Below are 15,257 nucleotides of genomic sequence, written 5' to 3'. Positions count from 1 at the left end.
ACAAAGCATTTTTAATGTGTCCATTTATATGTTCCTCGTCCTTTGCCCTGGCAGTAGGGCTGAGAGTAGCTCACAGAGGGCAGTGAAAGAGTCTTCTGCAACATGTTGTGCATTCCTGCGATTCTGGCTTGGAGGTAGAAATCCACATTGATACGTGCATCTAAAACAGAGAGAAAAACAGATAAACACCCCATATACACATTTAAGTTCAGGTTTTAGCAGAAATAACACGTTACAGTTAGCATGTAAGAGATTTGGGGAGAAAATTCTTTACAAAAACATAATTTACAAGAGACTTTTATTTGTGACATACGTATCTATTGACATAACAGACAATTTAACAAAGGCTAACTAACATCTGGGCAATAAAAAAGCAGAACAGAATGGGATAGAGAATATTTATAAATATATAAACCTCTTTGTGACAAACTTTACAATGTTGATGCAGGTGGAATGAGAGACATGAATAAAGTGCAATATGCAGTAAATGGAACAATGTGCACTGATGTTACAGATCGTGAAAAGCAGGGAAGTGAATTTGTTCATAACAAGCAAAAATCAAATACGTTTGAAACTGACCACTAAATGCTAACCAGAGGTGTCAAAAGTGCACATTCTTACTAAAGTTTAGATACCTCGGGGATCTGACCGTTGTTGTAACGCTAACAAAGTGCCAACGTAATCAGTGTAAGCAAAGTAGATGATTCCTAGAATTATATAATTATTAACGGCAAATTTATGTATGAAAGACTCTGTGCCAACCTTTACGATCGACTTGCAAGGTTTCCACAGTCGATGATCCATGCAGGAACGTATTTCCGCCTACTGTGGAGGTCACGTGTTTCCGGCTACACACACACACACACACACACACACACACACACACACACACTACTTCATAGTTTATCTACCTGAGAAAAATGAATCACAGGGGCATTTTTGGCCTGACCGTTTGTTTTTTGTTATTTAAAAAAGAATCTGGTTCATTTGGTCGGCTGTGATACAGCTCACACACACATAAGTACGCAGTGTGGTAAGAATGAATGAAATTAATTAACAGTGCGCACTTTTTATGTAATATGTGTGTTACATTTTAGATTTGGGGTGAAATCTCAAGTCTTTGAAGTAAACAGGTTCAAGCCTAAGTCATTGGTTTAAAAGTCCAAGTCAAGTCTAAAGTCTAAACTAAATGACATCAAGTCATGTGACTCAAGTCCAAGTCATGTGACTCGAGGCCACACCTCTGGTTGCCACTGCAGATCTTTGAGGCTGAAACTAACAGAGCAATAACTGCGTTATGATCTTCGCTGAGGTCAGCCTCGTGGCCTCGTGGCCTCAATCAATCAATCAATGACGTAAAATCGACGTGTAAAAAGTGAGAACGCCGATTTTACACCAGTGGGCGTTCAAAGACCAGTAAAAACGTCAATTTTTCCAGAGCTCAGTGCCAACTGTGACAGCTTTTAAAATGCCATTTTCTTAACAATATTCAGGGCCCTCCCCATGATTGTCTCATCCAATTACTTTCAACTGCTGTCACCCAATCAAAGAAGAAGAAGTTCAGACCACACGAATTAATCACAGATTCACCCTACTGCCAACTGATTACTTATGTTGATCTTTTCTGTACTGCAAGTAGAAGAAAACAATGACTAAAATAAAATGTGCTCAAGTTTGTTTAGATGATAGGGTGCAGCTGTAGATCAGATCAGATTTCCTGTTATCACTTCAAATAGAAATGAGGCCGTAGAGGTTTGGTGCATGCAGAAAAACAGCTGCAGGGACAATGAAAAGACTTTTCTGCTCCAAATTTCTGCGAGCAAATGCTCAACTTCTCCCAGCATGCTGAGCTAATGATTAGTTGGTGATTTTCTCCAAACACTCTCTCACTCTTTTCTCAACGTGGTGACAATAAACTGTGAACAGACACCGAGGAGAGCAGCAGAAGACCTCATTAGCTCGATGCTTACCTTTAGATGAGGGATGGGCCGCACTGCACCAAGGCTTCAGATCATGTTTGGAGAAATCCAGGATATGGAAGCCTTCTTCTTGCTCTGCCCACAGAGAGTGAGAGAGTGATGTTGTCAACTTGGTGGGTAAAAATTGATAAATGCTATGAAACCGACAGCATGCCCTTATTGACCCTGTGCACGAGAAAATGCTAACTTCCTGGTTTGAGACCGGATGTGGGGTTGTACATTTCCGGTTGCTTTACTTTGCGGTAAATCGCTACTGCAAAAATATACTCCAAAATCATGTCCAAAACTGGAAAACGGAAAGATTGCGTTTAGTTACAAAGAGCAGAAGGTGGGAACACTCACCACTGTTGTGTCATAAAAAATCTAATGATCAATTTTGACGTTTAAAGAGTTTAGATCGATCAGTTTACATCACTCAACACAAGCAGAACTGCAGCAGAAGACACATCGTCCACATTCAGAAGCACATCTCTGTATAGTGACTGGTCTTATGATTTAAACAGGCAAATGTTCAGCATTCAAACTACAGGTGAACAATAGTCAAACCAGATGTTTTCCCCGTTATGTCGATATCAGCTAGTCAAGTACACACCTACACAGCATGTTAACAAACCGTGAAAAAAGCCACACAAAAAATGAATGATTGCTGGTAACGGTTTCTACACATTAGTATGTACGAAGGGTATGTTGTGACTTACCTTCAAAATTACAGCGGTCCCTCGCTAATAACGCGGTTCACCTTTCACCTCGCTGTTTCGCAGATTTTTTAGTGCAAGTTTGCATGCTTATTTTTTTACATCACATTGTGTCCTGCATCCTGATCGCTGCAGATGATCTCCTCCGTGACGTCTCTCCTGTACAGTACAGAATCGCTGCATCGATCGCTAGCAGTGTGACTCTGAAGTGCAGTGGATGTCGACGAAACGTTTTGCACCGTCAAAAAATAAAATTGGCTACTTGATTTCACCTATCGCTGGTTATTTTATATATTTTAAATATAACATTTGAATCTCTTTTCTCTTTTGCCCTGAGGTGCAGGGGAAAATATCGACAAGTCGATGAACATCATTTACAGATATATTGGGTAAATGCCCAAGACATCTATAGAAATGTAAATCGCCGCTTGATTTATTCATTTGCTTAACTTGTTTTGGACCGTAAACCAGGCGCGAATAGGACACCGGAAACAAAGCTCCCCACAGGAGTTTCCGCACTGGAAGTAGCATATGCTAACGTGCACATAGTCAATTAGGGAGAGTTGAAGGCATATTGCTCACAGAACACAGTTTCAGATAGGAGAGCTTCCATGGCCTTGCGTGTGATAAAATCGTGTTCTACTGTTAAATTCTCCCAATTCTTTCATCTTTGGGCTGAAGGAAGGACAACACATAAATGCACAATCAACAATCATTTTATTCCATACAATTCTCATTATTCCATACAGCACTTTTGAGCATAAACCACCCGGAGGGGAGATGAGCACGGGAGGGTCTCCACCTGATCTCCAAGTGTCTGAGCGTTTCTCACATTCTTATAGCTTCAGCCCACCTCCAAAGTCATAAAACCTAAACATCCACATTCTTTCTCTCTCTCAGTGAGCCTAAGTTATGACCTTGGCTTCCTGTGCAGTATGTTCTGTTCTTTTCTAATCAGACAAATAAGGCCATGACTCTCTGAAAACAATATTTCTTATAACGCAGCAGTAACATGCATCATAAAACAATATCATCCATTCACAATAAGTCAGCAGTCTAATAAAATACAAATCAGTTTAATAAATGTAATAGTTATCACCTTCTTCTAAGTCAGGAGAATAATGGAAACTAAAACTACATAATATTTTCACAATCTTTAATTAGGGGTATAATATGGCATAACATAATATAATAATCTCACACTACACAACAATAAAAAGAGACTTTATTGTGTTGGTTAAAGCTGATATCAGCATGAAAACAAAAGGGAAGGAGATAGGGAGGTGTATTCACGTCCAATAATTCGAGCCTCTGCTAAAAATGATCCTTCCACCCCGCTGAACATGGTGCTTTTTAATGCCTGATCACTGACTAATAAGTCGTTCATGCTTAACGATTTTATATCTTCTAAAAAAACTGGACTTCTTATTTCTGACTGAGACCTGGCAGCGGGACTTGGACTATTCGTCCCTCATTGAACTGTGCCCGAATGTCTATTCCTTCATCAGCCAGCCTCAGGGATCTGGTCGTGGGGGAGGTCTCGCTGCGGCATTTCAGGGCCATTTTAACTGCCACTCAGTGAAAACTGGATATTTTCTGCCGGAAATAAGGATCTTTTTTATTGTGCTGTAGTGAATCGTCCAGCTGGCCCAAACAGCTTATTTTTGTTGGAGTTCAGCTACTTCCTGTCCTTTTTTTTTTTTTTTACAGGACAAGTGTGTTTATTAACTTCCATATTCCACTTCTGGGCTTCTACAGCTTTCCGGCTGCTGCTTCCAGCTCAGCAGACATTTTCATGCTCCCAATTTTCTGGGAACAGTTTGGGGATTTTAACCTACATGTTGATGATGACTCCAACCTCTTTGCCAGAAGTTTTATCAACATTATGGTTTATTTTCACTTTACGCTGCATGTGTCAGGCCCCACACATAAAAAAGGACACACACTGGATCTAGTTTTTACTTTGGGTTCGAATATTGATTTTATTTGTTCTGAGGACTCGTTGTTCTGAGTTGTTCAGAACTCGCTCTCTCTGTTTTTCTGCTGTCTCTCTCTCTCGCCGTCACTCCTAAAACTTCCTCTGTTTTTTTGTGGGTTTTTGTTTTTTGGGTCATAAGCAGAGAGTACTTACTAGAGATGGCACGATACCACTTTTTTATGTCCGATGCTGATATCATAAATTCGGATATCAGCGGATACCGATATAAATCCGATATAGTGTGTTTTTTAATCAATAAACTGTTTTTTAATATCTTGCTGCATTTTGTATAAGTTCAAACTCTAGTTTAAAAAAAAAACTACTAAAGCTATTCTGTTATGCCTGTATGCAATAAATACACTGCACCCAAAATATTTCATAGTTCAGCAATACTGATCAATCTAATAACCTTAAACCTGCTCCATCCTCCCTATTCTGGTATTTTAAAGAGTAAGCAACCTAACTAATAGGATGGCAAACTCCCAGCAAAAATAATAATAAAAAAAAAAATAGGGAACCACCCTCCACCTCATGATGCTTAATCAACGTAATCAACTTTAATTTGATGCAGTGTGAAAAAAAATGTACAGAAATTAATTATTTTTCAACAATAGTTAAATAGATCCAACATCTTTCTTCAACAGAACTGCAGACTGCACAGATGGTGCCTTCCCAAAGGAAAAAGTACTACAGCTTACTAGGGTATATTAGACTTAATAGTTACTATATACAGTAATGGACTTCTATACATTTTACATCAGATTAAAACTTTGGGTGTAAGATTCAGATAATTATTTATTAAACGCGAGACATTTTAAATGAGAATAAGAAAGAAAAGTATGTCTTTGTGCCCCCTTTTCCCTGTTCATGCCCTAGCGGCCCCCCTGGCTAAACTTTGCTAGATCCGCCCCTGCACAGTTACCAGCCGTCAGCTAGAAAAGGATCCTGGTCTAGAAAGTAATATTAAATAAATTCTAACAACAGCTTATCAAGCTTAAACGTGCTGTTGTTCAGCCGCTGGTTTCATCTTTCTGGCGCGAAGTGGGCGATACACAAACAAGAGAGATGGACTTGTGACAGAAAAGCCGATCAGCTGATCATTGATCAGTTTCACGATTGAAGTAGCAGCAGGAGAGGGAGAGAGAGAGAGAGGCAGTCGCTCCATATATCGGTTGTTAAACTTAACGCTGGAATGCTTTACAAACATTCAGAGATGAACTTACACACTTGCTTTACTTCTCTCTAGGATAGCTGAAATGACGGTTTGGTAGCGAGGCTCCAAATGCTCAATCAGACCGCTGACAGGTCTCCCACGCCACAGCTGCTCTATCACGTGACGCATACAGCTCCGATGTGCAACGGTTATGAGCTGAGTTACTCCGTGTAGCAAGTTTTGTGAGGTGCTTTTTAGATATTTAATGGATCGGATTACATTTTTTTATTTCTCTCCGATATCCGATCCAGTACTTTAGGTCAGTATTTGACCGATACGTAATATTGGATCGGTCCATCTCTAGTACTTACTAGCGCCGTCCTTAGTCCGCTTGTTTGTTTTGCACAAAACCTTTCACAATAAAGCTCAAGATCCTGTTGAGACTTTTCAAAATAAACTGAATCCTGTGAAAGAGTATGAAGAGTGTTTACGGACGAGAAGCAGAAAGGAGCCATCGGGTGCTAAAAAATAAACCTAAACCTAAAAATAAACGGCAGCACGCCGTGTAATAAATACTCACAAAGAAAATGGCAGCCATTACAACTTCTGTCTAAAAATGTATAATTTCATGCATCTGTTAAAACACTCGACTCCAGGTACATGACACCCAGCTGGAAACACGTCACGCAAGTCGAGCTGCCCGAGATTCACAGAATTTACCGAAAATGTTAAATTTTTGTGATTTATATCGTTGTCCGCACAAAAGATGTCTTATAATGGGATATGAGATTTTGGTCATATCGCACAGTCCTACCACTACTGTTTACCATTGTAAAAATATCCAAAGGAAAAAAACTAAAAGATAAACTTGATGTACATATCTATACTTGTAGTTTCCTAACTGTAACATTTAGGATTATTCACTGCAGCTCCAGAAAGCAGAGCTAGCTCATCAGATTCAAGTGTGACATCCTTTACAGGAGACTCCAGCTGAACTCTGTGGAGCCTGATCTCAAGGTTTTTAAGTCTGACCCTGAAACCAGAAGAGGATCTTTCTGTCTCTTCAGATCCATTGTGATCCATTGATTTCAGTCCAGCATGATCACGCTGATGTTTGCACAGAGCAGATAATGAAGTGAATGTTTTTGCACACTGGTAACAGTGAAACAGTTTATTTACAGAGTGGGATCGTTTGTGAGAAGAGTATGAGCTGAATTCTTGAAGCTCTTGTCACACTGGTCACAGCTGAAATTCTCTTCAATGTGTGTATCTTCATGAAGGTTACGAATATCTGACTGTGAGAAGCTTTGGTCACAGTGTCTGCACTTGTATGGTTCCTCTCCTGTGTGCACTCTTATGCTCTTTAAGATTAGCTGCACTGATGAAGGATGACCCACACTGGTCACAGACGTGCTTTTTTACCCCACGGTGACAGAGTTCATGTTGTTTTAATGCACTTGATGTGGGGAAGCCTCTCCCACATTCTTTGCAGTAGTTCATTTCGTCTCCAGTGTGTCTGCGTTGATGTATTTTTAGGCTCTTTACATGACTGAAAGTTTTTCCACAAAGGTCACAGCGAAACTCTTTCCCACCACCACAGTGACGACAGGGTTGAGAACGGGATCCATCTGTGTCGCTCTGCTTCTAAACAAAGACACAAAGACAGTGTAAGTCATGGAATTCCTTCAACATTTTGATCCTGAACGTCGCCTGAAATAAAGAGCAGCTCTGTCAACGTCCACATTTTACTTTTTACATTATAACACTCAGCTTACTGGGTTACAATAACTCTTAATTTGGAGGTAATCTACTTAATGGGAAGATTGGTGGTTTAAACCCCTGGATGCTCTACTCTGCATATCAAAAGATACTAACCTCAAGCTGCTCTCCGATGCATCCATTGGAGTGTGAATGTTAGAAATGAGAGAAGCTTTTAAAACTTTACGTTTTTCCAATATCAGGAAAGTTTCAGGAGATTTGTGTCAGATGTTACTCAATATTCTGTATGTGAAGTTTTCATGTCTCATTTAAGCTTTGAAATTAAATTTCATTCACGTAATACTTCGAAATAATTGTAAAAAGAAAAATACATACCTCACAGTAACTGCACTTTTAGAGTTTCTTTCTGCTGTGAATCTTTTGATGTGATTTGAGGTAATGTGGAGATTTAAAACTCTTCTCACACAGGTCACATTTATAAGGTCTCTCCTCAGTGTGGCTAAACATGTGCTGCTCTAAGTTTTTGTATGTCACACAAATTTTGCCACACTGATCACAGCAGCAAACATCAATTTTGGTGTGAAGGCGTAGGTGAATATTTCGATTGCCTGGCCAGCGGAAGGTTTTTCCACAAATGTGACAGCTGTACGCCTTGAATCCAGAGTGGGTAACTTGATGATTCTGTAGGCTGCTACTATGAGTAAAAGCTTCATCACACTGATCAGAGCTGTATGCTTTAACTCCACTGTGGACAAGTTGGTGTGCTTTTAAGTTTCCAGCCCGGGTAAAAGACTGTCCACACAAGTCACAGCTGTACGGTTTAACTCCACTGTGTATGAATTGGTGTCTTTTTAAGTTTCCAGCCCGGGTAAAAGACTTTCCACACAAGTCACAGCTGTACGCTTGAACTCCACTGTGGATGAGTTGGTGTTGTTTTAAGTTTCCAGGATGGGTAAAACACTGTCCACAAAAACCACAGCTGTATGGTTTAACTCCACTGTGTATGACTTGGTGTCTTTTTAAGTTTCCAACCCGGGTAAAAGACTGTCCACACAAGTCACAGCTGTACGGTTTAACTCCACTGTGTATGAGTTGGTGTCTTTTTAAGTGTGCAGCCTGGGTAAAAGACTTTCCACACAAACCACAGCTGTACGGTTTAACTCCGCTGTGTGTGAGTTGGTGTGCTTTTAAGCTTCCAGGATGGGTAAAAGACTGTCCACACAAACCACAGCTGTACGGTTTAACTCCACTGTGTATGAGTTGATGTGTTTTTAAGTGTCCAGCCAGGGTAAAAGACTGTCCACACAACTCACAGCTGTATGCTTTAACTCCATTGTGGAGAAGTTGGTGTCTTTTTAAGCTTCCAGCATGGGTAAAAGACCTTCCACACAAGTCACAGCTGTACGCTTTAACTCCACTGTGAACAGGTTTGTGTGATTTTAGGTGTTCAGCCAGGGTAAATGACTTTCCACACTCATCACAGTTGTATGCTTTAACTCCACTGTGGATGAGTTGGTGTCTTTTCAAGCTTCCAGCATAAGTAAAGTCCTTTCCACACTCATCACAGCTGTATGGTTTAACTTCACTGTGGATGAGTTGGTGTATTTTTAAGGTTCCAGCCTTAGTAAAATCCTTCCCACACTCATCACAGCTGTATTTTTTCTGTCCCTTTCTTCTGTGAGGTTTGTCGGCCTCCGGAGAGCGCTGACGTCTCGCTCCATTTTGGTCCTGGAGTGACAGAGATACAAACAGAGGCAGTGAGTGAAATGCAGTCGTGGAACACACTCAACCTTCAAACTTCCTCCATTAACACTAGTTTTAAACCAAAGATTGAAGTAGTTCCTTTTCAGTCAATACACTTGGTAGAACACAGCTGCTCCTAGTTAGCTCAATTTACTGCCCCTGTTGGTGTTATTCTCCACTGCTCAGTTGGTGCGAAGGCTGAAAAGGGGGGGCGCTAATTTTGGGGGCAAGACGGCGGCAGCAGTATGCACGGTGACACGTCTGTTGACATTGCGTCAGTCAACTCTGCTAGCTTTGCTTTGGCTTTTACTAGCTTTATCCTTTTCTATGTTAGCCCAAAACGCCCTTGGTCTACGTGTGTACAATCACCAGCTACTTTTAGAAATCAAAGCATCGGCAGTTCCCAAAAGAGATCCTGGAACGACGCAGGGTCCTCTTCCCAATCTGACGTGGCTTCATCCAGAAGGGCTCCCACGCTGTCATCGCTGTGGACCGGCTCTATGTGGATGGACAGCTTTACCGTGACCCCGTCATCACTCCGTGGCTGTATTAAATTCACACCAAATAAGAATCTGCTACACCAGCGATCCCCAACCCCCGGGCCTCGGACTGGTAATAAACTGGAATAAATCTTCTTTTTTTGGTACCTGTACTAGTTTTATTTTGTTGTATTTATCCGTGACATCTTAAAGGCCGGTCCGTGAAAAATATTGTCGGGCATAAACCGGTCCGTGGCGCAAAAAAGGTTGAAGACCGCTGCGCTACACCCTTTCCCTATTCACTCACTTCATCCTGACCAAACTGGTTTCATAAAAGGTAGGCACTCATCAACAAATACACGTAGATTACTTAATTTGATAGACTATTCATACAGTAAAAACCTTGAAACTACAATATTTTCTTTAGATGCAGAAAAAGCATTTGACAAAGTTAACTGGAAATTTCTATTTGCAACTTTACACAAATTTGGTTTTGGAACCTCTTTCATTAACTGGTTAAAAATATTATACAATTCCCAACAGCTTGTGTCAAAACAAATGACCAAACATCCTCCAGCTTCTGTCTCCTGAGGGGCACCAGGCAGGGATGCCCACTCTCCCCTTCACTGTTTGCAATTTTTATTGAACCACTAGCAGCAGCAATTAGACAGAATTCAGTAATTAAGGGCATAAAATGCAAGAACGTGGAACATAAAATCAGCCTTTATGCAGATGATGTGTTACTTTTTCTCCAAAACTCACAAACTAATATCTCTGGGGTGATTGAACTGATAAACTCTTTTTGCAAGAATATCAGATTACTCAATTAACTGGTCAAAATCTACAGTCCTTCCGATTAATTGCTCCTTCCATAATTCTTCTTCTACAACACTGCAATCGGGAAATATAAAATATTTAGGTATTAATGTTTCTCCCAAGCTTGCAGATCTAACTAAATTAAACCATATCCCACTTTTAAAGAAAGTAGAAGGCGATCTGGCTAGATGTAAATGTCTACCCATATCACTCATGGGAAGGGTTACCGCTATAAAAATGATGGTCTTACCAAAAATAAATTATTTATTCTCAATGATCCCAACTAAACCGCCACAAGATTGGTTCAGATCTCTAGATTCATATATGTCCAAATTCCTTTGGAAAAATAAACCACCACGTATAAGCTTAAAAACACTACAAAAGACCAAGGATAAAGGAGGATTAGAATTACCTAACTTTCAGCACTACTTCTTAGCCAACAGGCTTCAATTTATCTCAGGATGGCTAAAATATACTCTCTTAGATGAACCTTGGCTAGATGTAGAACAAGCACTTTGCAATAATCTAGAGATTTCAGACCTACCATTTATCAGCTCAAACATCCAACAACATGAATGCTTCAAAAGCGTCAGCATCAGCTCTTCTCTGACAGCATGGTGGGAGTTTCTAAAATTCACGGAGTCTTCATTAATCCCATGCAAACGTACACCTATCTGGAACAACCCTGACATATTACAAAACAATAATATGATAAACTTTCCAGGTTGGAATGGTAAAGGAATCAAATATTTAGAACATATATTAGAAGGTAGAGAATTTATTCCATTTGACAGACTAGTTACACAATATGGAATCAACAAGAAAAGATTTTTAGAATATCAACAAATTAAATCCATAATGAAAAATAAATTTTAATCGGGTCAAGTTGAACTACAAACACCACCAAATGTGGTACAATTTCTTACTCTTAAAACCCCAAAATTACTTTCCAAAATATACAGAATGTTTTCTAAAACAGATGAATCAATATCACTTCCTATTGCAAAATGGGAAGCGGATTTATCAGTTAACTTAGACCAAAACTTCTGGTCTCAGATATGCTTAAAAGCCTTTCATTTAATTAGAAATCCCAGTCTTCATTTAATTCAATACAAAACACTACATAGAGTACACTATACAGGTCATTGGATGTTCAAGATGGGCTTTACGTCTACCAACAACTGCTCACACTGCCAAACCAATTCACCGGACAATTATATCCACGTGCCCCTCCCTTCCTTCCCTCCCCATCTCCAGCTGCCTCCCTCTTCCCGCTCCACCACAATCACCCACACATGCAGGGCCTTGGGGTAAAGGTGTGTCACCAGGGTGCAGGGGAGGCATCCCCCCCTCTGTTCCCTTCTGGCTGCCGGTGCCTCAATTTCATCCCACAACTTAGATATCCACATTACTCACACTCTCATAACACATACATATAGGATCTTGGGGGTGGGCACGCTACACAGAATCCAAAAGACCATCAGGGTGTACAACCTCACCCCTGGCGTCGTTTCCCACCTCTCAATTTTAAATACATGTAGACATCGAGGGCTATCAGGAGGGGCTATGCGCTTACCTGCTGCTCTCTGGCAGGTAGCTCCATGCCCTCCTGGGTTTTAAATGCACCTTAGAACACACATGCATCAACACTACATATGAGCGGGCGGAGGGAGGTTTGGAGTCTTCACACACCCCCTGCGGCCTGTTGGAGCGGGGGGGCTGGGAGGAGGAGTTGGCCGTCCCACTGGGGTCTGGAATGTGGGGCCTCCCTGCTGCTGCGGAGTCAGGGCAGTCTGCTTCTCTCCACCCAAGGGGAAAGGGTAACACTACCTGGGTCTGGGTGCAGTTTCCCCCTCCAGGGGCAAGGGTACCTAGACCTGGGGCTTAGAGTACCCTTGGAGAGTGTGATTGTGTGTACAGTGTCTCTTTATGTCTGTCTCCACGTTGGGTGAGTGTTGAGTAATTGCATATGAGAGCATGAGGGTGGGAATGGACGTTTGTATCTGTGTGTGCCTGTATGTCTGTCAATATGTCAGGGTATCAGACGCCACCTCTCTAGGGACATCTCAGGCCCTCCAAGGTATGGAGGCCTGGCCCTCCAAGGTATGGAGGCCTGGCCCTCCAAGGTATGGAGGCCTGGCCCTCCAAGGTATGGAGGCCTGGCCCTCCAAGGTATGGAGGCCTGGCCCTCCAAGGTATGGAGGCCTGGCCCTCCAAGGTATGGAGGCCTGGCCCTCCAAGGTATGGAGGCCTGGCCCTCCAAGGTATGGAGGCCTGGCCCTCCAAGGTATGGAGGCCTGGCCCTCCAAGGTATGGAGGCCTGGCCCTCCAAGGTATGGAGGCCTATCTCCCCCCACCACTTCTCCTGCCAGTGGCAGACACCCTCAGACATCGGTGCATTGGTGGTTCTTTGTGTCTGGGGATGTGCGTCCGGGTACCCACCGGCTCACTCCTTGGTGGTTGCTTGTCGGGGCCTGGAGCCTGGGGCTCATTCGGGCCACTTTGTGGGTGAGGTGCCCTCGGCCTCTTGGCCTGGGGCTCGGTCACTCTGGCACAGCTGGCTGCCGGCAGAGCTGGCTGCCGGCGGAGCTCACGGGCACGTCACTGCAACATCCCCCTGGCTTCTGCTCCGCAGCTGCTGAGTGACCCCTCATCTGGGGCTCTCTCCAGCTCTTTCTGGGATAGTGGCACGGCTGCCCCTCTGTTGGTCTTCCTTGGTCTCTTATGTTCTGGGGGTCTCTTGATGTCTGGAGTTTTGATCTCCTTTATACCTGCTTCATGCCCTGGAGAACAGGGCTGTGGCTCCCCACACCCTCTAGCAGATCATCACATGAAGGAACCTTTTAAAAACAAGCGCATCCATGCTCACACACACAAACCACACCCTTTTTGGCTCATACCTCAAAGCACTACATTATTTAGTTATCCCTTCTGTGAAAGGACTGCTGGTACGTGTATGAGTGTGACCATTTGGACTTGAGTTTGTTTTTTAATTTAGATTTTATGTTATTTACTCCTATTTATTGTTGCGATTTATTACTGGCTTTTTAATCTTTTTTTTTTTCTAATTGTATTGATTATTGATTATTGCACTGTATATGCTGGTGAGAAACTGTATATTGTTTCAGCCTGGGTAACACCATACAAAATGACAATAAACTTCTTCAATCTTGACAAACAAGCATCAGCTGATGAAGTGCACGTAGTTTCAATAAAAGTGATAGGTTCTTCACCTTTTGTGTTGATGACATTTCTGTCCACTGTAGCAGCTGAGCTGAGTCCAAATGGTTGAAAATGTTCGTCTGGTGCTCCGTCGGACTCTCCTCCTCCTGCTGATCTGCTGGGACACAAAACAGATCTTTGTAACATCACAGTGAAACAAGAACGGGGAACAACATGTGTCCCAGGATTAAATTTGAAGCCATCATATTTACATACAAAGTCTTGACTGATCAGGCACTATCCCATTAGAGCACTTTGCTCTCACACTACAGGCTTACTTGTGGTTCCTACAGTATTTAAAAGTAGAACGGGAGGCAGAGCCTTCAGCTTTCAGGCCCCTCTGGTGTGGAAACAGCTATCAGTTTGAATTTGGAAAACGGACACCCTCTGAAACAATGGTACTCATGGCCATTGATCAGTGGTGTTTGATCAATGGTTAGAAGAATTTGCATATTAATGATCAAGGAACTGACCTCAGCCCATTGTTCATTCAGTGAGCTAGTTTTAGTTATTGTGCAAATGTACTGTTTATAGGGTTGGGGAAACCTGCAGTCAGCTGAGACTGAAGAAGTCACTTGGATGAGTGACTGTTAGAGTTGATTCTTTTGAAATTGTCATTTGTGCAAAGGTACATAACCATTGCTTGTATGTATGCTCATAAAATGTTTCTTCCATATTAGGTTGCATACATAACAGGTAGGATGCTGTATCTTCGCTGTAATTTTCCGTTAGGGTCTGATGGCAGTTTACCATTGGTGTCCAACACTTTAAAGGATTGATGGACTGGAGCACAAATGTCCTTAACACTTCTCAACATACCCTCTTAGACATCAGCTTGACACTTTGATACGTCAAAGGAAACTTAACCATATCTGAGTGCAGATGTTTACACCTGAACAACTTAAAATTTTCCTGCAATATGAACAAAGACAAGAAGAGAAAAAAAGAATATTTTTATCAATGGCCACTTCTCTTAACCAAGATATAAGTGATAATGTGATGATTATGTAGAGAGTCTTTTTTTCCCCTCAGTCCTGGGGTTGTAACACTACAACCTCCTCAGTCCGTAATCAGAGTGTGTCTATTTGACAATAACCAAAATGTCTTTGTATAGTCTTTGTGAATGTAAAACAAAACAAAACAAAAAAAACAATCGCGATAGCTGGCCAGCAAAATAAAGAGAATGTATGGCATTGAGTGCGGACATGTGTGTAAGTACTTCGGTCCAAATACTCAAGGTCCGGAGGAATGGTTGACAGCCGTCGATCCTTTAATGGCACCAGCGAGACAGCACAGCAGTAAGGCAGCAAAGAAGCGAGGCTTCTGGCAGGAGAACGAACAATAGTCTTTTTAAGGCTACTGCAGATGAAGATATTCCTCACTAGCTCACCCAAGCTTGGAGCCTGTCTCAATATGCGTACTTGTGCGTACTTGCGTTCTCGTGTACTCGTGATACGTCATCAGTCGGAGACC

The 15,257-nt window shown here is 41.9% G+C and overlaps 3 protein-coding genes across 4 annotated transcripts in view; 1 reads left to right on the top strand and 2 right to left on the bottom strand.

Moving 5' to 3' along the window:
* Positions 1 to 13,895, bottom strand: part of LOC146511903 (uncharacterized) — a 53,056-nt gene extending 39,161 nt beyond the window's left edge. Inside the window, exon 1 of the mRNA XM_085171750.1 lies at positions 13,796 to 13,895. Within this exon, the coding sequence (XP_085027876.1) occupies positions 13,796 to 13,813 (18 nt within the window). The 5' untranslated portion in view covers positions 13,814 to 13,895. The remainder of the gene's footprint in view (positions 1 to 13,795) is intronic.
* The window catches only part of LOC146511897 (uncharacterized), a 146,872-nt gene that overhangs the window by 19,851 nt on the left and 111,764 nt on the right, over positions 1 to 15,257 (top strand). The gene's annotated exons all lie outside the window — the stretch shown is intronic.
* On the bottom strand, positions 7,351 to 13,893 carry LOC146511904 (uncharacterized). Its single transcript, XM_085171771.1, has 3 exons — positions 13,796 to 13,893; positions 7,900 to 9,252; positions 7,351 to 7,449 (listed from the first exon to the last, which is right to left on the bottom strand). The coding sequence occupies exons 1-2, from the start codon at positions 13,811 to 13,813 to the stop codon at positions 7,918 to 7,920; spliced, it is 1,353 nt and encodes a 450-aa protein (XP_085027897.1). The 5' UTR covers positions 13,814 to 13,893; the 3' UTR covers positions 7,351 to 7,449; positions 7,900 to 7,917.

Source organism: Neolamprologus multifasciatus, chromosome 9, assembly GCF_963576455.1.
Source record: "Neolamprologus multifasciatus chromosome 9, fNeoMul1.2, whole genome shotgun sequence".
NCBI lineage: Eukaryota > Metazoa > Chordata > Actinopteri > Cichliformes > Cichlidae > Neolamprologus > Neolamprologus multifasciatus.
This window is presented reverse-complemented; position numbering and strand designations above follow the sequence as displayed.